At 43.2% G+C, this 25,660-nt stretch overlaps 1 protein-coding gene across 3 annotated transcripts in view; it reads left to right on the top strand.

Annotated features, from left to right (window-relative positions):
- ATXN10 (ataxin 10) overlaps positions 1-25,660 on the top strand; it is a 151,637-nt gene that overhangs the window by 59,599 nt on the left and 66,378 nt on the right. For all 3 annotated transcript variants that reach the window (XM_073788075.1, XM_019944606.3, XM_019944614.3), the window contains 2 exons: positions 2,653-2,761; positions 4,538-4,707. In XM_073788075.1, the coding sequence (XP_073644176.1) occupies positions 2,653-2,761; positions 4,538-4,707 (279 nt within the window). The remainder of the gene's footprint in view (positions 1-2,652; positions 2,762-4,537; positions 4,708-25,660) is intronic.

The following is a 25,660-nucleotide window of genomic DNA, read 5'->3' as shown; positions in this document are numbered from 1 at the left end:
TAGACTAAGAGAAAAAGTGTCTTGAAACCCCATCACCCAGCTTCAACACTTACCAGTTCATCCCCATTGTTGTTTCATCAACAGTCCCACCCATTCTTATGCCAGTTGCCCCCGATTCAAAGAGGACTCCCACGTAGTTCATCAGTTAATAGTTTACATGTGTCTCTAAAAGATAAGGAGTCTTAATACATAAGTAAAATACAGTTAGCACATCTGAAAACTTAATAAAATTTTAATATCAAACGAACAGTATTCAGATGTTCCTCATTGTCTAATATTCTTTTTCAAGTTTATTTCTTTGAATCAGGATATAAGGGCATACATTGCAATTGGCTGCTGTATCTTAAATCTCCTTTAACTAGGTTCCCCTTTCCTCTTCCTCCTCTCTTTTTTTTCCACCTTTGCTCATTTTCTGTTGAACTGGGTTGTTTCACCTGTACAGTTTCCTACAGTTTCCTTTTTGATGAGGATATCTCCATGGTGGGGTTTAACATACCCCCTCTTTTCCTTGCATTTGCTGTGAATGATAATTCCTTCCAGAGGCTTATTCAGATTTGGGTTAGGTCTTTTTTTTTTTCTCTTTCTAGTATATTTCATTGTTGGTGATAAGTACTTTCATGGAGTCATATAATGTCTGCTTGTCTCTTTTTGTAATGTTAGCAATTGTTAATGACTATTGACTAGATCCATTAATTCTTTGCAGGTTGTGAAATGGTGGTATTTGGACTCTATCATTCATTTTTTAGCTGGAATATTTTATAAAGAGAAACTTCTAATAAGCTATCAGGTTATGCAAGCTTCATTTTGATTAAGAAAAACAGAATAAATGGTTGATCACCGCCCCCCTTTGATTACCAGTCTTCAAAGTATTGAGCTGGTTTTATGGTATCATACAAAGTTGATGAGTGAGTTGTTTAGTTTTACTTTAATCATTGTTATGAAGTCATGGCTTGTAAACCACTGGATTTGTTTTCAGTCCATTTTAGCCGTAATTCTTCCTAATGGTTTCATGTGCCATTGCTGGCCGGGGGAGCCTCTTCAAGTTGCTTCTGATTCCTTGTGACATGATCCGAGGAGACTCTGATAGCTGCCTTGCTCTCTGGTATGACAAGGTGTCCAGGGTCATCTCATATGTGCTCTGCCCCAGACCTATAGCCAATCAGCCATTTCTTGAAGGAGAAGTGGTATCCGAAGATGACCGTCTGGGCAACTACTCATTTAATAAAAGAGGATGCAGACGCTGTGCTAAATAAGTTAATGGATTTGCTCCAGTCTTCTAAACAGACTTCTACTAGATATTTTCTCCTAACTTTTTTTTTTTTTTTTGCGCGTTACGTGGGCCTCTCACTGTTGTGGCCTCTCCCGTTGCGGAGCACAGGCTCCGGATGCACAGGCCCAGCAGCCATGGCTCACGGGCCCAGCTGCTCCACGGCATGTGGGATCTTCCCGGACCGGGGCACGAACCCGTGTCCCCTGCATCGGCAGGCGGACTCTCAACCACTGCGCCACCAGGGAAGCCCATCTCCTAACTTTTAAACTAGCAAGCGAAAGCTATTAAAATTAAACACACAAAAAAATGTGTGTTTCTTGCTATTTGAGATTTCAGAATACTATATTAAAATATTATCTCCTGGGGACTTAACCTGGCGGTCCAGTGGTTAAGACTTTGCATTCCAGTGCAGGAGGTGTGGGTTCGATCCCTGGTTGGGGAGCTAAGATCCCACATGCGTCATGGCCAAAAAACCAAAACACAGAGCATGTTGTAACAAATTCAATAAAGACTTTAAAAGTGGTCCACATCAAAGAAATCTTTAAAAAAAATACTGTCTCCTAATTGGAGAATAATAAATACGCATTTAGAATTTTAAAAAGGAAATAACTTGTTTTTCTTTTGAAGAACATTATGTGAGATAATAAACGGTTAAATTTGTATTACCACATTTTGTCAAATAATGTGCACTGTAAAAATGAAGTAAAAAAATCTGTGCAAAAATTACATTTTAAAATTATATTTAGACTACCTAATGCCACGCAGTTGGTAGCTGGTAGTTTCTTGATCATGTACTCTATTTGATAATAAGTTATTTAGTAGTTATGTGAACTAACATTTTCAAGTATCTTTTCTAAGCTACCAAGATATTGCATATAGGTTTATATTCACCCAGAAATAATCCAAGTTATTGCAGCTGAAGTTCTTTCAACCACAGCATTTTACAGGATTCCTGTGGACAAGAAATTAATGTATTTCATGGGATATTTGTATCTTTAAAGTAGAACTTGCTTGCTGGGAACGCTTTAAAAAGAAAGTATTTGCATAAATGTTATGTACATAGCTAGTAATTTTGAACATTTATTCCACTGTTGGAAGGTATTTTTGCTTGAATAAGAACTTTTCTTACTCTTTGCTCCAAGAAGACACATAATGACACATAATCTTGTGTTCTTGATAGCAGATGTCTGCTGTTGGTGAAAATGATTATTCCTGTACATGTTTAATACTTCTGTTTTGTTCTTGATAGTTCTGGTTCTCTGTTTAGATGTTACAAGCACTGTCTCTTGAATATTTTTTGTAATATTTATTCTCCTACAGTTATTTAATAATAGTCAAATCATTTAGCTTGCCTTAAAAGTCATATTTTCTTTTCCTTTTAGGAGGCGCTGACTACAATTAGGCTTCTTGATGTCCTTTGTGAAATGACTGCTAATACTGACCTGCTCGGCTATCTACAGGTTTTTCCTGGCTTGCTGGAAAGAGTGATTGGTGAGTGAAATATCGCACATATTATTTAATTTATTTATTTATGTATGTATTTATATATGTATTATTTATTTATTTGACTGCACCGGGTCTTTAGTTGTGGCATGCGGGATCTTTGGTTGCAGCGTGTGGGATCTTTGGTTGCAGCATGAGGGATCTTTAATTGTGGCATGCATGCGGTATATAGTTCCTGGACCAGGGATTGAACCTGGGCCCCCTGCATTGGGAGCGTGGAGTCTTAACTGCTGGACCACCATGGAAGTCTCCATATTATTTTTAACTAAAAAATCTTTGACTTGTCGTACTGTAGTATAAGTTCAAACACAGATCCTTAATTTTCAGTGTATTAGTATATTTTTGAGATTTTTTTGGAATATTTTTTCTTGAAAGGAATCACAGTGTTTTGGTAACAGCTCAGGCCCTTGCCACTTATCCTGCTGTTTGTGATGCCTAATCAGTTGATGAGGATATTAATCCTGTTACACAGGGTGCCCATAGTGGGTATTCCATCAGTAGTGGTTGTGATGGTGATGATGGAGGGGGCAGTTATGACAGTGATGGGGGGGTTATGACAGTGATGGGGTTTTTGACGATGTTGGCGATTTTTATGCTCCTATAGTTTTACCAGATTTGTTAGTAAATTTTTCCAGTTACACTTATGGAACATGAAGAATATTGCTTTACCCGTAGTACTGATAATTATGTATTCTGTTCTTATAAGAAAACTGTTTTAAACAAGAAGCCATTGCTTGAAATATTCCCATCTTTGCTAAAAAGCTGTTTGCAAAATAATTCAGCTACAACCTGTTCCTTGTGCTTGGCCATGCTTATGGTTGCTCTTCAGTGTTTGCTATATTTTTCTTTAAAAAAAAATATTATACTTATTCTGGAGACCCATATGCTAAGAAAGATGAATTGGTGTCTAGATGGGTGGATGAGTTAGCAGTGAGCTTTAGGAGATATTTAGAATCGCATATCAGTGTTTTATTTTGAATGCGGTGCTTCCAGTGATAATCAAAATGAGACATCACAAACCTGAGAAACTGAATCATTGTGGGAAAAGCATGTGTTTGGAGCCAGGGCAAACATGGGTTGTCAGCCCAACTCTGCCCAATTACTAACTTCTCTGAGCCTGATTTCTTCATTATAAAATTGGGAAAGTGACCTGCCTTTAGTAACTTTATTGAGAGTGTTAAATGAGATAATGTGAAAACATTTAATAAAGCTTCTGGAAGATTGTCTACTTTCATAGGCTGCCTACAAGCATTTCATAGAGTATAACAATGTGAAGTTATTTCTTCTGAGGGCAGCCAAAGTAGATTAACGGGGAACACATGCTGCCTTCTGATTATCTGGACAATGAGAAAAAAATCAACGTGCTTCTTGGTTTTTGTCGTATGGCTCATTACAGATAGGTGTTGCAGGTTAGACTTAGCTGACTGTAGTTGTCGCCTGAGTTCCTTCATAAAGAAGTTGGAATTGGAAACCTTTTACTAGGAAAGATGGTAGGAAATTTTTAGCTAACTTTTCTTTGTGGATAAATAGAAAGTCCAGGTGGGGTTAATCGTTTTGGCTTATCTGCAAAACTAGAGTCATGAAAAATTCTAAAGCAAAAGCAGAAGAGCCTTCTAATTGTTATTTTAAAGAAAGCTTTCAGTACTCTACCTGTATTTTATTTTAATCCATTAAAATAAATTAGATTTATTTATGGGAATCTAGTATAAAACGTAAAAATAAAAATTTTTCTATGGAAAATGAAGTTTATTGTTTTTGTCATAGAACTTTTACGAGTGATCCATGTAGCTGGCAGTGACACCATAAACATCTTCAGCACCTGTGCTTGCATGAAAGCAGAAGGTGACATCTCAAATATGGCTGAGGGCTTCAAGTCTCATCTCATTCGTCTGACTGGAAATCTGTGTTACAAGAATAAAGATAACCAAGACAAGGTACGGTTCTTTCTTAGTGTATTTCATACACATATGGCTTTATTTAGAATATAATATTTAGGATTTAGAATCTGTTCACTTTTGGGGAATGAAGCTTGAGGTGCTTAGAAAGTAGCCTGAGGTATATCTATTTGCATATATTACCACAGTAAACATAATGTGTCGTATTTGCTTGTATTAGGGTTTGTATTTTTGTAATTTTGTGTTGTGCTTGTCCACAGTGTGTTTGAGCCAGTCTCCTTTCTTTTAAATAGTCAACGCTGTCCTAAGTCTGTGCATTTAAGCACACTATTTGCTTATACAGAGAACAGTGAATGAAAAATCGAACCTAGAAATTTTCAAACACATAGTAGACGTTTAATAAATAGTAGTTTTTATTGACTGTTATCTTAAAAAACAAACAAACCGATGGACCTAGAGTCTGTCATACGGAGTGAAGTAAGTCAGAAAGAGAAAAACAAATACCGTATGCTAACACATATATATGGAATCTAGAAAAATGGTACTGATGAACCTAGGGGTAGGGCAGGAATAAAGATGCAGATGTTGAGAACGGACTTGAGGACACGGGGACGGGGAAGGGGAGGCTGGGACGTAGTGAGAGTAGCATTGACATATGTACACTACCAAACGTAAACTAGCTAGCTAGTGGGAAGCTGCTGCATAGCACAGGGAGATCAGCTCGGTGCTTTGTGACCGCCTGGAGGGGTGGGATAGGGAGGGTGGGAGGGAGGCTCAAGAGGGAGGGGATATGGGGATATGTGTGTACATATGGCTGATTCACTTTGTTGTACAGCAGAAACTAACAGAGCATTGTAAAGCAATTAGACTCCAATAAAGATGTTAAACAAACAAACAGACAAACGGACCTTAACATCTGTGCCCTGCATTTGTGGATGATAGCATCATAAGCATTTCTTCCCGATATCTTGAAATGGACGTGATGTTTAAGTATTAAATCTCTGGAAACTCAATAGACTGCCATTAGAAACCTCTTTTGTGCTGAATAGCTTAGGGGTAATTGTATTGATAATGTGATTAAAAAGAGATGACAGGAGAATTGGACCATATGCTTCATATTGAACAAGTCTGCCTGTATTTTTCCAGAGTTTTACAGATACTGAACGTATGTGTGGCAGGTTATATTTTTTCCAAGATGGCTGCAGAAGTACCTCATCATTCTGTGCCTCATGTATTCCTGCGATGTGACTTTGCCACTCCCCCATCAGGGGTTAGATTTATTTCTCTGTCCTCTTGAATCTAGATGACTAAGGTCCCCTGACTGCTTTGAATAATAAAATATGGTGGGAGTGATCCTGTGCCACTTCTGGTGTAGCCTTTGACTGGTCTGGCAGATTCTGTATCTGGCTTCGTAGAAGCCAGTCACCATGTGAGAAGTGCAGATTCCCTGAGATCATCATGCAATTCCCTGAGATTACCAAGTCCACATGGAGAAGTCCTGGAGGATGAGATGCAGTGAGGAGAGAGAAAGGGACTAGTCAAGGAACACCAAGGAACCAGGCATGTAAGTGAGAAACCATCTTGGAACTTTTTAGGTAGCTGCTCAGTTCCCTTGTTCCAAGCCAGTTCCTCAGTTGCCCAGTTGATGCCACGTGAATCAGGGACAGCCTGCCTGGCAAAGCCCTTTCTGAATTCATGACCCACAATACTGTGAGAAACAGTAAAAAATTGGGGGAAAAAATTTTTTTATAGGTTCTGCTTCTGTTAATGCCCCTGTAAGCTAACGTTGGACTGATCCTCTTGCAAATAATAATTATAAACTCTGGACAAAAGACAGCTATGTGAGGACACTCAGATTTGACACAAACAGATAGAGTTTGGAATCGAAATGACAGTTGGAAGAACGGCACAGCAGAGAGTGTGCCATGCAGGGCAGTTAAAACTCTGATAGAAAATCTACAGTACTTTTAGCTTAAAGAATCAAAGGACAGTTTGGAGCAGTCACAGACTTTAGAAAGTGAAAGGGGGAATCCCGGAAAGGAGAAAGTTAAGCCCCACATTCTGTGTACCAGCCACCTAAATCCCTGCTGATGCTTGAATCAGAGATGCATGGGGCAGGCTCCAAGCAGCTAAGCTAAGGATAAGATAATTATACTGAGATTTGAGCTGCCACCCTGGAGTTTACGGCTTAACTCCAACCAAGGTAATTTACCTGCTAAAACAAAAATATCAATATTCTTTAGAGGAATATAATAGAATCTAGAATTTTCCACAGCATAACATTCACAGTGTCTAATATAACTTACAATCCAAACTTACTTGAAACACAGAAAAATATCACCTGTTATCCAGACAAAAAAATAACGGAGATAGACTGTGTGGTGACACACACGTTGGGTTTATCAGACAAGGATTTTAAAGCAGTTGTAACTATGCTCAAGGATGTAAAAAAAACATGCTTTGAATGAATGAAAACATAGCTTATCTCAGCAGAGAAATGGAAACTATAAAAAAGGACCAAGTGGAAGTTCTAGAACTGAAAAATGCAGTATCCAAATAAAATATAAAAATTTTACTGAATGAGCTTAACAACTTGAGATGACAAAGAGTCCGTGTACTTGGAGATAGATCAATAGAAATCATCCAGTCTAAAGAACAGAGGAGAGAAAAGGTTGAAAATGGAATGGTCATCCTAAGATGCTAAGTTTTGGGGTGGTATGTTTTGCAGCGTTTGATAACTGGAATAATTTCTATAGGACATGGCGCAGAACTGAGCACCGGATAATTTGCTCTTTTATTCCATGTGTGTACCGTTTTGACGGCTCCTCATCTTCAAGCAGGTGTGAGTGGGAGACTACTGACCCACCCTTGGAAAATTACTGGACTGATTTTTTGTAAGAGAAAGTTGATAGAGGATAAAACACCTTACCTTTTTTTAATGACCAAGACCGCCTTTTTTCAGGAGCACAGAAGAAGCGGTTTTCTTGTGTGTTTACCTATACTTTTGCTGCTAATTTGGATTGGCTTCTTAAAGGAACAAAACGCAGTAACCCTTAAAAGGCTTATGAAATAGCTCACTGAAGTCAGGATCAGATTGCACCGTAAGTAAATACGGAGTGTGCCCGAGTGCTGCCCTGGAGAGGTCGCGGGGCTCACAGGAAGTCTATAGTGTGTCCTTCACGTGTGCAGTCGCTAATAGCACTGCTGACTTCTGAGCAAACACTCTTGAAGGTATGAAGGAGTTCATTCTTTGAGTGTAAGAATGCCTCTGTTTCTCCTACTTTTTTTTACCTATGCCAACAAAAAACCTAACCTGAAAGCATTACTTGTGGGATTTTTTTTTCTCTTTCCAAAGAATCTACCACAGCATAACAGTCTTGCAGCCAAATCCTGATTCAGTCTGAGCATCAGAGACATGAGCCTTTGCTCACTGATGCCTCAAAGGATGGAGTTCACTAGCGCTTGACAACTTTAGTTATAATTTGGGAGAAATGGGTGGTTATGTAGCGGGTCTTTATCACCACGCCATTAATTTTCATTGTATTGTCTGGATGGATTGTCCCACTTCTCTGCAAATTGGGGCCCAAGGGGATGTTTGGCTCTTTCTCTACTAAAAGTATGAGTTAGGGGGATTTTGTATCATTGAGCTTAGTTTAGTTCATCCGTCACCCAGAGGGAAAAAGGGACTCATGATTTGTTGTGTCTACTATGTCCCGTGTTGTGCTTAGTGATAATACTACGTGTATTATCCACTTTCATCTTTGCATCAGCCCTGCAAATCCGGTTCTGCCAACCACACTGTAGGGAGAGGCCATCAGTTAGTGATTTGCAGAGTCCAGAGTAGAATTTAGATTTGTCTGTGAGCTCCTGGGCCTGTGCTGTCTCCCCTGTACCGTGGAGCTTCTCATTTGGGAGCTCTCCAAGGGTTTGGAGAAGGGGTTTAAAATAGACTTCCTGAATGACTTGAGACGGAAAATGCTGGAGGCTGGTGAACCCTGCTCTCCCAGGCTAAGCAGCCCCCTCGGGCCTGCTCTTGGTTCAGGTCTGCCACCCCGTTTGCTGCTCACATCCCTGCCTCTGGTTCATCCATGCATCAAATGGTCCCAGCCTTGGACCCTTAGATGGATAAGACAGACAGGTGTGTCCTCCTGTGCATCTTCCCCTCTAGGAGCACCGAAGGGCCGTCCTTGCCTCGTTGAACTGGAATCCCAGAGTTACTGACACACACTTCCTGGAATCTTTGTGTACTACCTGACTGCTCTGAGGTTTGGCCAAAAGCCATTGAAGCCCAGCCTGGTCTCTGTGCTTGTCTGTGTGACTTTGTTCATTGCATTGAGTGCGTGCCCGCCTGCTGGATGGCTCCCCCTATAGTTAGTTATGTGGCCCTTTCCCTGTTACAAAGTTCTTTTCATCTGCATTAGTTCTTTGGAGCCTTTTGACGCCTCTGTGGAAAAGGCTGAAAAGATATTATCATCATTTTCTAAATGAAGAAACCAAGGCTCAGAGAGACTAAGTGTGATTTAATTCACCTAGCATTTATTGACTGGAAACTGCTATGTGCCGCATGCTCTGGGGAAGACAGAGTCACCTTAGTAGGGAGATCTGCACGGGCACTAGCAGCTCTAAACAGAGTTCTTGTGGGGAGGGCTGTCGGAGAGGAGCAGATGACTGACGTGGTCCTCCGGTCTGGCTGTGCCAGTGCCTGGAGTAGCCCTCTCTCAGCCAGGACGGGAGCTGGCCTGCACCACAGTAGCAGGAAGGGCAGTAATCTTCCTTTCCATTTGTGTCTTTGGGCAGTGTTTAAGAGGATCAAGTTGCCTGGTTTCAGATTGAGAATCTGCTCAGAAATTTGTCTTATCCAGTCTTCCATGAATCTTGAACTCTTAGGTCTGTACACATGATGGATTGTAGTATTTCCTGAATTGTAAAGGAATTTCTAGACTTCCCTTTACCAAGTCATGGTAGGGAGATGTGCTTAACTACTTAGCGACTTCTTAACTTGTGTTTTGTGCTCGACTTACGTGGTATTTTCTTGCTGCATCTGTAGTGGTTAGTTTACTTTTAAAACCTTTGTGGACCTGAAAAGGAGATTTTATTTTGGTTTCTGTTGTGAGAAGCACATGGGTATTAATGCTGTAAACACGAAGAAAGCATTCTCCAGCTTCTTCTTTGTTAGAAAAAGGAGTGTATAGTTTACTTTTTTTCTTCCCCATTCTTCTTTTCTTTGCTATTGTCATGAATTCTTTAACTGAATGCTTCATTAGAAGAAAAACCAAACATGGTTTTTGTTTTTCCATAAAGCTAAATGCATTTTCAAAAATGGATGAGCAGGTGATCTAGTTTCTCTACCTTCTTTTTCCCCCAAAGAAATCATACTGACTAAGGTGGGCCATCCACTGTGTTGGCTGCTGAATCCATTCTGCCAAAGGTTTTGTGGAAATGCTGTTCAGTTTCTTCTCTTCCTCCTCCTTCTCCTGATAGAAAAGATTGCTAGCATTCACACACGTTTGATCCCATGTGTTCAAACATATGCACGCATAAAGCTTTCATTAAAGGCATAACTTCATTTTAAAAATAAGCCTGTCCTATATGGAAAAGTTCAAAGTGTAAAGACAATAAACTCTTTGACCACCCCAATTTGGAATAATCTATTTTGAAGGTAGGTTTCATTTTTATATATACATTATATAAAATCTTTGTGATACATTTTTCATTAAAATGTTTTACCCATTGTGTGATTCCCAACATCTAAACTGTACCTGCTATATAGTAAGCATTCAGTAAATTTTTCTTGAATGAGAATTTAAAATATTTGTCAACTGTCCACTACATACTGAGCACAGTTTTAGATGCTGAAAATATAAAGCAGATAAGACACAGCCCTCCTCTTCAAGGAGTCTCAATTTTGCTATAAAATTTCCTGACTATACTTGTAAACAAAGACATGTAGTAAAAATAAAATAACTTTTTTAAATAAAAATTAATATTCTTCTAAATTCTGGGTTCTGTAATTATTTTTGAAAGTCTTTTATGTTTAGGATATATTTGAATATATTCTAACTTATTGTAATTTACCTTATTCTTATTTGATTTATCCATATCTATATTTTAGGCTGTTAGGATATCTATATAGCATAATATTTGCAAATAAAAAAATTTTAATCTGAAGTTTAGGCTTTGTAGATCTGATTGCACTTTTTTCATTAATCTTAAAGTTTTAGACTAAATTTATGATTGTTATGCATTCGTAACACGGGTTTTTTTGAGGGGAGGGGTACCTTTCACATCCAGATGGGAGAAGCCTTGAGCAGGCGAACTATTAAATCCTTTTTAAAAATGATTTCTTCCTATTTGAAATGTTCTTAAGCAGCATATTCACCTATTAAATCATGAAACTTAAAATCTCTTGCTATTTCCTAATTATTTTCTTAAGGTTATTGCTCTTAGCAGGGGTCAGTCCTTGTCTTCTGCGTCAGTGCTGGCTGACTCAGCAGTTACCCAGAGAATTGACTGAGAGCGTGTTATGCAGAGAAATGAGCACTTGACAAGTGTGTGCTGGTGTTTCCTTTGTGCTGCTGTAGAGTGGGTTGAGGTGGTGGGGCCCTTGGCGCTCTGTCCTCCCACAAAGCCAGCACCTGCCTTCTTGGCCTGTGCCTGCCCTGTGTGGGCTTCCCAGCCTGCATTCTTTACCCCAGGCATCTTAACTTGGCCTTTAGAACTCAAGGTCATAAGGTGCATCCTCCTCAAAACCTTCTGAGGTCAGTGCAGGGAAGCTTTCTCGCCCCCGCTCCCCTTTCTACCCTGTCAATCTACTCCTTACTCCCCTGCTTTATACTCCCCCCACCCTCAGTTTCTGTATATAAATACGTTATCAGTTGTTAATTCTGATGCATATTGCAGCATATGTATGCTGTCGTTTTTACTTAAGACTTTAGTGTGATACGCATCCATAAACTGACCCCTGGCGAAACCGTGACATACACAAAATTTGACTTCAGTGTCACTCAGTTTTACTTTAGTGAGTAAAAGCGGTACCTTCCTAATATCTTCCACCACCACCACTTTTCCTTGCTTCTCTCTTGAGGATTAGTCTTCTGTGAAACCCCTTTCCCTAGATCTCCATGGTGATATGGCTAATCTGCCCTCTTTCCCAGACACGTATTTTTCCATTTTTACAGGAAGCTTCAATACCGTAACTCTGTGCCTGACTAACTGGGGAATTCCAGATGGGCTATTGAAAATGTCCTGACATTGGGCTCTCCTGGCACTGGCTCCTCTGTCGTCCCTTGCCTTGTAACATTTGGATCCATAAATATGAGTGATGCTTCTGGGGGAACCTTACAACAGACAGCTTGGGATAGTGCAGAGACTCCAGACAAGACTTAGAGAGGCCCACATTTGCCTCTTAATTTCACCACTTTTTAGCTGTATAAAGTATAAATTGGGACATGTGACTTAACCTCTGAATCTCAGCTTCTTCACGTGTAAAGTGGAAACTGTTACACCTACCTCACCGGGTTGGAAGGATTAAATGTGATCACTTACATAAAGCGTCTAATAGCGTGTCTTGGTGTCTGGTGTTGCTTACCACCTCCTGCTCTCCCCTCCCGCACCAGCCTCACTGTAGAGGAGCAGATCTAGTTCATTTCAGTGTCTCCCCATTGTACGTATTTAAATGGAAATGTGTACACATCTCACAGGTGTTTACAGAAACCCTCATATTCCGTATTCTCTGTTTATTACTTTTCTAATAGATGGGACTTTTGGGAGGAAGCAGAGTGAAAGCAAATATGAGAACTTTCTTTAGGGTGAGAGTGTTTTTTTTCCTCTTCAGTTTGACCACAAATGCTTTCTGAGTTGAATTTCTCTTTCGTTACTACTGAGTAGAGAGCTGAAGTGTTTTCTGTGTGGATACCAAAATCTGTTCTAGCTCAATCCCGAGAGTGTGTTAAGGAACTTTTAAATTACAGGTGTATGGCCCATCTCAGTTAGACTCTGTGTTTTCCGTCTGTCAGAAGCACGTTGCACAGGATCCCAGCTTATTGATTTGAAGATTGAATGTATAGGCAAGAGCTGGCTTGCTTAGAATTCCACTTCTTTGTAATGTAATCCCAGTTCAAGAAATATGTCAAAATTCATAAATCAAACCGTCACCATTAGTTTCCTGAACTTATAGTTCCTGTTACAGTAAATGAAATTAAAATTCCTATCTTGAGGACACATGTCATGGTTGAGTGTATTGTAAATTTTTTCTTTTGAAATACCCACAGGCCCCTTTCTGTATCTTGTAGAGTGATCAGCTTGTTCTTTTGCAGAAAAGGCTTCATGTTGTTTAAAAGGAAGAATCATGCTAAATATATAAATCAAATACAACAATTTATTGTAGTCTGTTACTATTGCATACCAACTAGGCTCCTGCCTGTGCCAGGCTCTTCCGTGGTTCCCACTGCTCTCTTCCCCAGAAGACTGTAAGCTCCTTGCAGGCGGGACACACGTGTCTAGTTTAACACCTGCCACTATACCTAATGTGCAGTGTGAGGAATTAATGGTCGGTGGATGAGTATCCAGATTCACTCGTTAGTCGGAGCTTGGGTAGTTGAGTCACTTGCTTGGAGCAGTAGCAGGCTGACGTCTGACCTCCAGACCCAGGTTCTCTGCTGTGCTCCAGTGCATCCACATTCGCGGGAGAAAGAGACATTTGAAATCTTGGACCCACGTGTGTGAGTCCTTAAGAGGGGGCACCTTTTGTAAAAGAGCGCATGTGGGACTGACTTTGTTCTCGGCAGTGATCGCGCTCCTTAGTTCCTGTTCAGCTGTTTTCAGTAGTCTGCGACTTCCTGGAGATGAGTGTAGAAAACTGCATATTTCTCAGAAGCATCATTTACACACGTCCTAGATACCGAAAGGAAGACAGTGGGGAAGTCATCTGCCCGGGGCGACTCAGCAGTTTGTAAAAGCCTGGAATCCGGTTTCCTTTGCTAGGCCGTGTGGTCAGTTTCTAGACTATAGGGGTTTTAAACGGATTTGTGTTTAATAGTAAAAACCATTATTTCGCAGTATCCATAACAAGAGGTATCTGAGAGACTCAGGTGAGGGGAAAACCAGCCACATAAACTGAGAGATGTACCTTGTTCCTGGATGGAAATATGGAATATTGTAAAGATATGCGTTGGTTTTAGACTCATTGTTAATTGCTAGGCCTTTTAACAAGGTGAGGGGGGAACCCAGAATTTTGACAAAAAATGAAAATAACTGAGGAATTATCTCAACAGTATTAAAATATACCCTAAAGTGAAAATAATCAACAACGTACAGAAATCCATAGGTTAGTGGAAGAGAGCATCCTTCAGAAGCAGACACCTGAGAAGTTATAAAAAGTTAACATGTGAGAAGGAAAGCCCAGAAACCCAGAGAGAAAAGGAAAGTTTGTTATAAAAGTGAACCAGGGATAATTGGTTAACTAGTTGGAAAAAAATCTAACCTCACCCGTAACGAACACCACAATAAATCTTGGCACAGTGGTTAAGACTCTACACTCGCAATGCAGGGGCCCGGGTTCGATCCCTGGTCAGGGAACTAGATCCCACATGCGTGCCGCCACTGAGGAGCCTGCCAGCCTACCGCCCTTAGGACCTTGTGCAACGAACCAAACAAATAAATAAGTAAATAAAAAATTAAAAGAAAAAGGGGAGTAAAGGGTTAAAGATGGAACCATAGAAGTCTAGCCAGTATTTAGTTGATTTTTCAGAATAACCAAGGATGTTTTATGGATTAGAAATAGTGATGATTGTCATAGACTTAGCTATAAATAAATGCGAAACTCAGGCTCAAACCACCCTAAATAGGTTTACACCTGGGGTTCTGCTAAATAATTGTTGGGTGACCCTGAGCAAAGTGTTTAACCTCTTTGCAACTCAGTTTACTCAGCCAGAAAGAGGGTCATATTAGCTCTTATGGCAAAGAGCGCCTGTGAGGAGTAGATGAGATCGTCCCTGTACGATGTCAGATAAGCACTCCGTCATGGTCAGCTGCATTTATACTTATGCCGACGTCAGCATTGTTGATAATATTAGAAACAATCTACTTTTCCATCCGTTGGGAATGTTTCAGTAAATTATGGTGGTACGATATGTAACCAACAAAACCATGTTTTCAAAGAGCAGGCACCATATTGGCCCAGTGCTCATGACATTATGGTCAGTGGGAATTCGAAGCAGGACACAACATTGTATCTCGTAAACCCCTACTTTTATATTTTTGTATCTATCTAATATGTATATTTACACAGATACAGACGTGCATGACAAAATGACCCCAAAGAAATAACGCTACAACATTAATAGCAGTTATCTCTCGCTGGTAAAATTAAGGATTGGTTTCTTTTTCCAAGTATTTTTTTGTAGTATTTACAGTGAATGTGAATCACTTTAATAATAAGAAAATACTATTAAGAACGGAAAGGGGCATGAATGCCGAATTCTGATTTTCCTCTGTGATCAGAAGAGCATATGCCAAGTTCATTAGTGACCAAGGTAATTCTTTCCTTGTTCTGCTTTCAGAGTAGGACACCATCCTGACCCTTCCCGGCCAAGGTCTGGGGGCTTTAACAATTACAGTTTCAATCATATTTTTAGTGGAAGGATTTGAAAAAGTAAAACGTGAGCATAGGACCTGGATGATTTTGCCAACAAGTAATATCTGGGGTGGAGGGGGTAGGTGGTGTGTGTGTGTAAGAGACAGAGAGGGGAGAAACAATAAAGGTTATTTTTCCAGTGTGCGGAACATTGAGGGGAATAGGAATTCTGATTCACCCTTTATTGTCAGGTGTTCTGATTTGGGTATATTAGCTTTTGCCGAGTGCATGAGTGTCCAGGATTTCTGTTACAGATCTCAACTTAATAAAATCTGAGTGCTTTTGACATTGTGAAATTTCTTTATATCTCCCCAGGCTTCATTTCTCTGGTTAAATGAGAAACGTGCTCTTATTTCAAATGTTAGAGAGTATTCTCCTTTTCTAAAAAAATATAGTCGAACTGTCTGTCGCACATCTAAAACAGTTTTGATCTTTAGCATATTTCGTGTTTTTTGTTTTTTGTTTTTTTTCCTGGCAGCGACTGAAAATTAAGAGGATCAAAGTCGTGTTGCTATAAAAAGCCTTTTTTTCATCGACACTTGAAGTCACTATGAGGTTGCTCCCCCCGCCCCCTTACAAGCCTATTGCTTATCTCATTCTGATAGAATTTAATTTCAGACCCATCACATTCTAATGGACCAAGAGTGATATTTAGTCTCAATCTGTGGAATTTAGTTTTAATTCAAATTCAGATCTACTGCTGTGCTGCAGTTAAGAGTAAAAGCAGGAATAATTTTGACTCCAAATATGAACGAATGTGCTATTTGGCGGCGTGGTGTAGGCTTTTAGTTCAGTTCAACAAATCTGTATCTGCCGTATGCTGTGTACCAGCCAGTACTCCAGGCGCTGGGAATGAAGAAATGGATTTGGCCTCGTGCTTACTCTCAAGGAATTCACACTGTAAAGGGGGAGACAGGTGTGAAAATAGAGTCGAATAAGTGGTGTACGAAAAGTATTCAGAATGAGTAGTAGAAACATTCTAAATGGTCGATGTAAGTGGCTCACCTCTGAGCTTCAGGAAGAGCCCTGGGATCTAGGCCTTCAGGGGTGACTGAGAAAGAGGCAGGCAGCGAAGAGGGTTGGCCTTGCAGGCAGATTAGCACCTGTGAGCAGGTGTGTGGGACCACGTGCTGCGTGCCGGACTTAACCAGGACCCACGGGGTGGGAGGTTGGGTGGCAGGGTGACGGGGGACCTGGGGTGGGGCCGGAGTGGAGGGCTGGCCAGCTAGGCCGTGTGGGCCTTTGTTTGCCGTACTGACGGGCTCTGAACTCCACGGGAGGAATTGTGAGTCTTGGGACAGTTTCAGTCTTGGTAGATTCATTAAAATATCTTCCGTTTCTGAAAATGATCTGTTCTGTTTCAGATCCATTTATTCCCTCCTTGTGTACCCCAGCCTCCAGGGACTTCGTCCTGGTCGGGTCCCGGATCCTCCACTCTTGTCTCCTGCTCTGACTTTTCATTCTTGGCATCACGGGTGGTGCAAAGGCTGCCCAGTGGCAGGATGTCACCCAGGTCCCCTGGGCCCTCCAGAGGTTAGTCACGAAAGTGAGTCTTGTCAGCCAAGCAGAGCAGTTGGGAGGTAGCCTAGGCGGGTGTTTACTGCGTGAGCTTCCTCCCGACTCCCTGCTTCTGGCATTCTCACACTCTTACATTCAGCACAGTGTACGGGAAAATTTTGATTTGGGGAAAAAAGAAAGTTTAAATTCCATTTTTTTTTACTTGCTAAGAAGGCAGCCTTGGTACACTTTACTTCTCAGCGTCTCAGCTCCTTCATCTCTAATGAGATAACATTACTGGCCATATGCATTTGTCCTGAGGATGAAATTATTTTTCGTGATAACGCGAGTGACTGCCCTTCACGAGTGCCTCCTAGGTGTTCTCGAGTGGGGTGTTCTGTAGAGGGTTTCGTTTATCCCATCCAGTCCCAAAGCCCGTGTGCCACCAGGTCACTCTGCCTCTCGGGGCACGGCCTGTAGGAAGGTCCTGGCTCGGGCCCTGGCTCACAGCACAGCCATCCTCCCCTCTGCTGACGCCTCTGGGAGCAGGGCCTCAGCCCCTCTGAGTTGGGCCCCTGAGGGGCAGCGCCGTGAGCAGCAGCCAGGGCGGGGGGAAGGATGGGGGCCCTGCCAGTTGCTTTGCTGCCTGGGGGCTGCCCTCCCTCTGCATAAGGACGGGCTTGCTTTCTCTCGCCGGGCAGCTTCCTGGAGGCTGGGCCCTGGACGGGAAAACCACACGTGGTCCCTTGCTGGCCACATTCGCTCTTGAGGCAGATAGCCTCCCAAGTCTGCCTCAGGGATGCGCACGCCTGCGCAGTGCTTAGGATGTCTGTGTGGTGCTGCCCTTGAGGTGGGCAGGGGAGGCCCGACTCTCCGCAACCCTCCATCTTCCCTGTGATCAGCATCACGCCGACAATTCCATTATCAGCCTTGCGGTTCCTTCATTCAGACCTATGTTAACAATGCACATACACCTTGGAGAGGAAGCAGTTTAAGCCCTCGTCAGGCTTTTACGTATTTGTGTGATGTATTTCTGTCTTTCCTGAGAGCAAACTCGATAATATGGTCAGGAGTGACCAAGACTCTCCTCCTAACCAAGCCTAAAGCCTGTGGTCAGTCACTGTAGTCACTTCCTTGCCTGTAGTCTTTATGCTACTAGTGGTAATAACTTGTCCACATTTGGAAGTACCTACATTTTCTTTTGGAGAAAAGGCATTAGTTACCTTGGCCACTTATTTAGATTGGAAAATAAAATTTTAAACCTTATTTGAGACCATGGAAAAGTAAGTTGCTTCTAAAATGAATAGTAACAAAGCAGTCACAGTAATAGAAGCGAGCATTGCCTACTGCTGACTGTGACAGACACCTGCCAAGCCCTTTACGTAAGCCAGTGCATTTATCCTCAAGTATTTCCTAGAGTAGGTCATGTTATTATCCCCATCTTACAGATTTGTAAACTGAGGCCTGTCCAGGTTAAAATACTTGCCAGTCAGTGGTGGAGCCACATGAGAACCCAGGCAGCCTGGCCCTGCGTTCCCCAGCCGCCTGCTCCTCCTGCTGCGTTCGGCGCAGACTCAGTGTTGGCCACACCTCTGTGGTGGTTGTCTGCTGAGGACATCATTAGCCAAAGACACAGTGCTTCCAGTTTTCTCCTTGTGGTCACAGATTCTAGTTCTGTTTGTAAATAAATGCATGCAGAATATCCAGTATCAACCTTTCAGGTGCAGGACTAAAAATGATTCTCTTTGCTTATCCAGACAACTTTTAAGTAATTAATTTTCTGAGTCCAGTCTTGAAAGGCTGACATTTCCAAAAAAGATACCTATATTAAACGAAATTCTGTCTACTAATATATACTATTATATATACAGACACACATACATACATAAGCAGAGAGAATATATGTTCTTTAATCATTTAGAGACAGTAAACTATGGGCATTAAAAGAAAATAGCTAAATAGCTATGATGAGCTTAAAGAATATTTCCAGTTTTTGTTTGACTAAAATTTTCTGAGAAGGCCCGTAGGTATCATTTCAGCCCCCTCTGCTGAGAACTGCAGGAAACCTTGTTCCCTCTTGTGAGCTGGGACAGCTGATCAGAAGCTTGCTTGTTAGGTGGGCGGGTGGGGTGTGATTGTCCTTTTCTGGGTGGACTGTTTGTATTACTGTACATCTTATGTTACAAACCCTTCCCCAAGCTGCACTTAGCTCATGTTACTCGCAGACATTTGAATAATTGGTTTAACGTGAGACTGATTTCTGAGAATGACTCATCGCTGTTTACTTGGTATGATTTAGTGACAGTGTTGAATTTATGCACTGGAAAACTCCAACAGGAAACTTTAAAAATAAGTAATTTCCATGGCAGAGTTCAGACAGGAGCGGGGTTGGAGTTTCATCTTTTGAGGCCCGTACAGTCAGTGCAGGAGGAGGGAGGAAGGGGAGACTTGAGGATCATAGATGAGATGAGAAACAGTTTCACATGTTTTCTGAAACAGATCACACCCTCCTCCTTTTGGTGGCAAGGAGTGACTTTGGTCCGCACCTGCAGCCCTGGAACTGACAGCCTGGGGCCTGGGGGTGTGGAGGAGGCCGGCCGGCAGGGGAAGTCTGAGCTGGGAGGGGCGGGAGGGGGGGTGTCGTTGACAGAAAAATCCGACTGGCAGGCCCCTGGGAGTGGGGAGGGGGAAGGCGTGTCGCTTCCCTGCTGGAATTTCTCTCTCCCTCTCTCCCTCTCCCTCTCCCTTTCCCTCTCCCTCTCCACCAGCCCAACCCAACCCAACCCAACCCAAACAGAACCATGCCAGAGCTTCTGTGCAGAGGGGGCAGTACCAGCTGATTTTTATAACGCAGGTGGACAGTCGCACCCCGTGCTCTCACCCTGGGCTGAGGAGCCCTGTTTCCAGCCGCCCCAGCAGCAAAGGCTAGTAGAGCAGCAAAGGCTAGTAGGGAAGCCTGGCCAGAGCCAGATTTAGTCAGATTTAGAATTTTGCTGTTTCCCCTCCAGGGCCCCTGGAGAATGTGTTCCAAGGGAGGGAGGGATGTTTCATTGAGCATTTTAAAGAGAGAGAGAAGTCAGTCCTTTCTGTATTATCTTTAAGATGGATTTGTTTTTAATCTCGGAAAATCACTTCTAGCAGTTTTAGAAGAAGGATATTCTTGTAGCACCGGTAAATACAGATAGCATAAAACCTTTTTCAAGGAGTTTTTAGGATACTGTATGTGACAGTGCTTTGAAATTTTAGTTAATGTCAGAATTGTGACTAGAATTCGCATGCAAAGTAAAAGTGTTATTCGCTTTTATAGTTTTTATGAACAGTTCAGCTTGGCCTTGTTAGAAGATGAAGCGCTGATACACTTGCTCCGGTCGGTCGTGCTCATTTAGGCTACGTTTATTAAACTGGCATTTATTGGGCTTCTGTGTACACTATTAGTTTTACTTACCTTTGTAAAACACGGAAGAAAACACAAGTTCCGCCTTTGTGATGAGAGGCAGAAAATTCGAACTATAGTTGATACTTCAAAGTTTGTACAGCAGAGAGTGACTTAGCTGTTTGCTACCAGAGCAGTGCTGTCAGAAAGGCCCGACGCAGGGGTTAGGGGACCCCAGCCAGAGTCAGCCCTTCGCCCCTGCCCTGCCGCCATCACCCTGAGCTTCCAGTGCTCTTGCCTGACCTTTGGCTCAGAGCTGTGCGCCCTGCTCCCCTACCTCATGTGCAAAGTAGGTCTGCAGTCTCCTTAGTAGGGTCGTTGGAGAGTCGACCTGAACCACGGTGTGTGGAGCACAGGCATACGTGGACCGTCGGTATCTACACGTAGTATCGCAGGCTTTCTAGCCGTTTCAAATTTGTATACGAGCTCAGAAAAACCAGTTTTAGTTTTATGGAATTACGTGCTCATGGCTTGAGATATACCCCCTCCAGTGCTGTACAATCATGTTGTCTGGTTCAAAACATTCAAAGTATTGATCTTGAAAAACTGAAGTTTCTTACAGCATATGACACCAAACTTCAGGGTTGCTTTGGATGTGTTACTGTGCTCGTTCACAGCCTTGGACATTCTTGGTTAGTGCGGTGTTTCATGCTCTGACAGTTACCTTTAAGATGTTGTTTTTAGGTTGCCAGGTGTTAATTTAAGCACACGCCAGCCTGTGTGCTTGCGCGTGCACGCATGCCTACATACCCCTGCCGCAGTGCCGGGAGCTGTGATTTAAAGTGGAATGATAGAGCAGGAGGTAATGCTTTATGTTTAGGGCGAGCTCCTGACGTACAGCTTCGCGTGACATCTCGTTTTCTAAACGCCTGAGGCGTCTGTGATCTTTACAGCAAGAATTCTCATGCTGTTCGGCATTCCAGGCTTACTGTCTATCCTGCCCGGTAGATATATGGCTTTTATGGACTTATAAATCATGACAGTAGGATTCATACATATCCAAAAAAAGAAGAGATTTAAATCTTTACCAAGTTACCAAGATGTAATGTAGTTTAGCCATTATTCTTACTTAGAAGTAACATTCTTATCTAAAGGCAGTATATTTCATATCTTTGAAGGTAACTCTAAAAACGTATTGCCAGAGAAACAAATATTTATTAAGAGCACCCTGTGTGCCAAGCACTCTGCCAAGTGCAGCAGAGAAGCAAGTGAAAGAAACGGCCCCAGCCCTGCAGTAGCTCAGAGCCCAGAGGAAGGTGCTAAGAGGTGAAAGATGATGGGTGCCGGCTGGGCAGTCCGACTCCGCGGTAGAGGAGGAAGGCGGGACGGACGGTAGGGCAGCGCGCCCCCCACTGTGCACGGGGCTCTGGGGCAGGAGAAAGGGCTTCAGCCCTTCGGGATGAGGGGTAGTTAACCATGTCATCAGCAGTGGCCATGTTCTCCGAAGTGTTCGCGAATTCCGCCCCCCTCCTTCCCTCCCCTCCTCAGGCTCTAGTTTGGGAGGAAGTCGGGAGCTGAGGAGAGGAGAGCACCAGCGGGTCGGGTCCAGAGCCTGCCTGCGCCTCCCGCCCCCGCAATTTACGTACAGACAGAATGCGCAGATTTTAAATGAATGGTTTGGTGAGTTTGGGCACATCTAAACATCTGTGTAACCGTCACCCCAACTGAGTATATAGAACATTTGCATCACCTCAGAGCACCCCACCGTGTCAGGGCTGGCTTTTAGGGGCTGTGGGTACAGCCTCCTGCGGAGGAGTCACGGCCCTGAGTAAGAACCAAGGCCCAGGGCGGGATCCTGCATTGCTCGTTTCCCGTGCTGGAGGTGGACCTGTGCCGATAACATCCAGTACCTGTGCCTTGGCTTAAACTTCCTGGGAGCAGCAGCCCGTGTCCTGGAGGTCCTGGCTCATGTGTCAGTCTTTCCATCTTTAGATGACGTTTCTGATCCTCTTCCTGTGCTTTTAGTCAGGTGTCTTGCAGACCGGGTGCCTCTGTGAGCGTGCCTTCGTTACCATGGTCCTCTGTGTGTGCACCCAGCCCGTGGGGCTTTATTCACGCACAGGGGTAATTGCTCCACGTTACTCCCTTCAGCTTATGAGCAAGCGTTTACTGAGGGCCTGCCATGTGCCAAGAGTCTCTATTAAGCTCTCAGTTTCGCAAACCGAGTCAGATGCAGTCCTTCTTCTCAGGTGGCTTCTGACCTAGTGTGCGCCACAGACGAAAGACAGAGCTACGGCGCACGGCGTGGTCAGAACTTGGGAGGGAGTAAAAGCACGAGGCTTGGGTGTCCGCGGCAGCGACGATGATAGTTACGCTTACTGAGTGCCTGCTCAGCACTAGGCATGGTTCTCAGTGCTGACCTCTTAACTCATTTAACCCTCTTGATGTTATTGTCCCCATTTTGCAGATGAGGAAGCTGAGGGCCAGAGAGGTTAACTAATGTGCCCACCACCACACGGCTGTTCAGTGACACGAGCAAGAAATAAGCTTTGTTATTTCTAACCACTTGGATTTTTCGGGTTGTTACTGCAGCATAAACTAGCCTATCCTAACTTGATAAGAGCGTCCTGGAAGGGCTTGGACAAGAGCCACTCCTGGGGGTGGGGAACCACTGAGAAGCCGGCTCCGGGTGTCTGGAGTGGGAGGACAGGGAGGCCTGATCAGGGGCGTGATGATAAGGTGGAAATAGGAGGACAGATTGGAGAGGAAAGAATCTGAGAAAGATAGGAATGCAAGAGGATGTTTTTTCCTTTGGTGAGATGATGGTACTTGACTGTTGCTGTCCTTTTGGGAGAGAAGTTAGCTGTTTGTTGTTGCCCTGCCAGTTCAAGGACTGTTTTTGGTATTTCTGTTGGTGATTTTGAGCAGAGATTAAAATACCATCTAAAATACTAGGAGCCTGTAAACTCCCTGCTGTTTCCCTCAGTTCCTCAGCTCCTAGCGCCGTACCTTGCCCAGGGCAAGTGCTCTGTAAATTTTTAGGGATGAACAAATGAATATTCTTAAATATGTTGTGGTTTTTTTTTTAACACTTAAACTTCTTTAAGCTCTTACTTAAGCTACATTTGCTGCTTTTTCCTTTTCCTCTAACCCTTCTAGGGAGATCAGGTGTGAAAATGGTAATTGATAAATTTGTAATACAGCATAGCAGGCATAAACTCTTTTTAAAGAGGTGAAAGTGAAACGTAATGTCAAATCACAATACAGTTTGTGCTAGAAAGTATCTATTTTCCTGTTTTTGAAACTTCTGAATCCAGTGGCGAGAACGTTTTACACAATCCTTTGCTCTTCACTTTTTTATCGTACTCCTCTTCCCTGCTTTTGCCTAGGCATTATTTGTAATTACGTAAAAATCTGTTTTAAGCTGCACCCCAGGGAATAACAAAAGCTGGCTGCTTGTCTACATGGTCTTTAATTAAAGTTGAAAAGAATTAGGCCGTTGTGATGCAGATATTTTTAAAATGCTGCCTAAAACAGAAGAGGCTGATTTAAGTGCAATCAGCTGTAAACGGTTGGTACTTAAATGGATTAAAGTATAATCTGGCTTTTTAAAAAACCACATCTGTCTGGGATGTGGGTAGGTGTGGTCCTAATTTTAAGCAGGTGAATGGACCACATAAGCCTTTAAGAGTCTTCTGACTCCCAGTTTTTTCTGATTTTTAAAAAATTTCCTATCACTTCACTTTATGGTTTAAGTGAGCTGAACAACAAAAATTAATCATAAAAGATAATATTATACTCATGACAATGACAGAAAAAGTGAAATGCTTGAAGTTATAGGTAAAAAAGTAAATTAATTTTCTCTGTCTATACTAGCTTTTGTCGTGGCATTCCGGAAGCTGTTTTTGTAATTATTTTCTTCTTGTGTGTCTCCCTTGTCTGGTCTGTATTTCTTTCTTTAGGGCCAGGTACCTTAGCTTCCTATTCTCTGTGTGTACATTACCTGACCGAGGGCCTGACCCCCAATAGGTACTCAGATATTCATGGACACTTCCCCTTTCTAGACAGGAGGGATGACTGTTTCTTACTTAGCTTTGTAATAACGATATAACAGGTAAAATCGATTATTTCACTCAGAAGTAAATGCAGTAGAGTCCTTTTCACTGTTGTATTTTCTTTGCTTAATATTGCTAATTACACACACACACAACACACACACACACACACACACAACATACACACACACACACACACACACACACACACACAGTTTGAATGTAATATCTTTGAATGTGTCTCTGCACTAAACTTGTTCTTTAAATAAAATAGTATTCTCACCCTGATTGGCTCAGTCACAATGAGGCGGTGAACTTGGTAGGCCCTCCTAGATAACGCCTAGACTTGGTCTGGGCCAGGCTCTTCCTTCCAGTTTCTCTCAAGCTGGCTCATGAAAAGCTGGGCCAGAGCGTGTATTTAAGGATCCACTGAGTACGTGGGCTCCTAGAGCAGGAACTGAAGGGCCTCCAGGGCCTCAGGGACTCTGAAACGGTCTGGAGCCAGAGCCGCTCCCACCATCGCCCAGAGGCCACCCCGCCTCACACTCCGCCCTCCGCCTGTGCGGCCAACCCAGCGTCCCAGCTCTTCAGACTTCCTTCCTTTTTCCTTACAGCACCGAGCAGCCACCAGCCTTACTCTCGGTGCATCTTCACCTCACTGCTCCGGAGCCTGCCTCTGACAGGTCACGTCCCTCTGTGTCTTGGTTCCAGATCTTGAGAAGAACTGTGTGGCTTCTCTTGGGTCAGTTTCCACCCTTGTTGTAGCTCCCTCACTACGCGGTGTGGACCCTGGACCAAGCACGGAGGCATCCCCTGGGGCTTTGAAATGCAGAATCTGGGCTTCCCTGGTGGCGCAGTGGTTGGGAGTCTGCCTGCCGATGCAGGGGACGCGGGTTCGTGCCCCGGTCCGGGAGGATCCCACGTGCTGCGGAGTGGCTGGGCCCGTGAGCCACGGCCGCTGAGCCTGTGCGTCCGGAGCCTGTGCTCCGCAATGGGAGAGGCCACAACAGTGAGAGGCCCGCCTACCGCAAAAAAACCCAAAACGGTGAAATGCAGAGTCTGAGGCTCCACCTCACGTCTACTGAATCAGAACCTGCACGTTAACAAGATGCCCAGGTGGTTTGAATGTACAGCAGAGTTTAAGAAGCACATGTGTCGCCATGGGCACTCCTGCACAAAGAGCCGCATGACACTGTTTCCTGGAGGAGGAGGTCGTGACCGCGGCCGTTCAGTGTGGAAATGACCTGGCCTGTGGCCAGCCCTCCCTCGCTTCCCCACCCTGGCATGGTGTCACGGGGGCCCGGGGGTGGGCTGCAGGAAGGTGGCGGAAGGGCGTATCGGAGCTCCAGAGTGCTCAGCGCAGAGATGTGAGGGGGAGGGCGGGCCTGCTGTGATTGGAGGAGAGCAGGAGGCAGTGGCTGCAGAAGGAGAGTC

This window comes from Tursiops truncatus, chromosome 11 (genome assembly GCF_011762595.2).
Source record: "Tursiops truncatus isolate mTurTru1 chromosome 11, mTurTru1.mat.Y, whole genome shotgun sequence".
In the NCBI taxonomy this organism is placed as follows: Eukaryota; Metazoa; Chordata; class Mammalia; order Artiodactyla; family Delphinidae; genus Tursiops; species Tursiops truncatus.
This window is presented reverse-complemented; position numbering and strand designations above follow the sequence as displayed.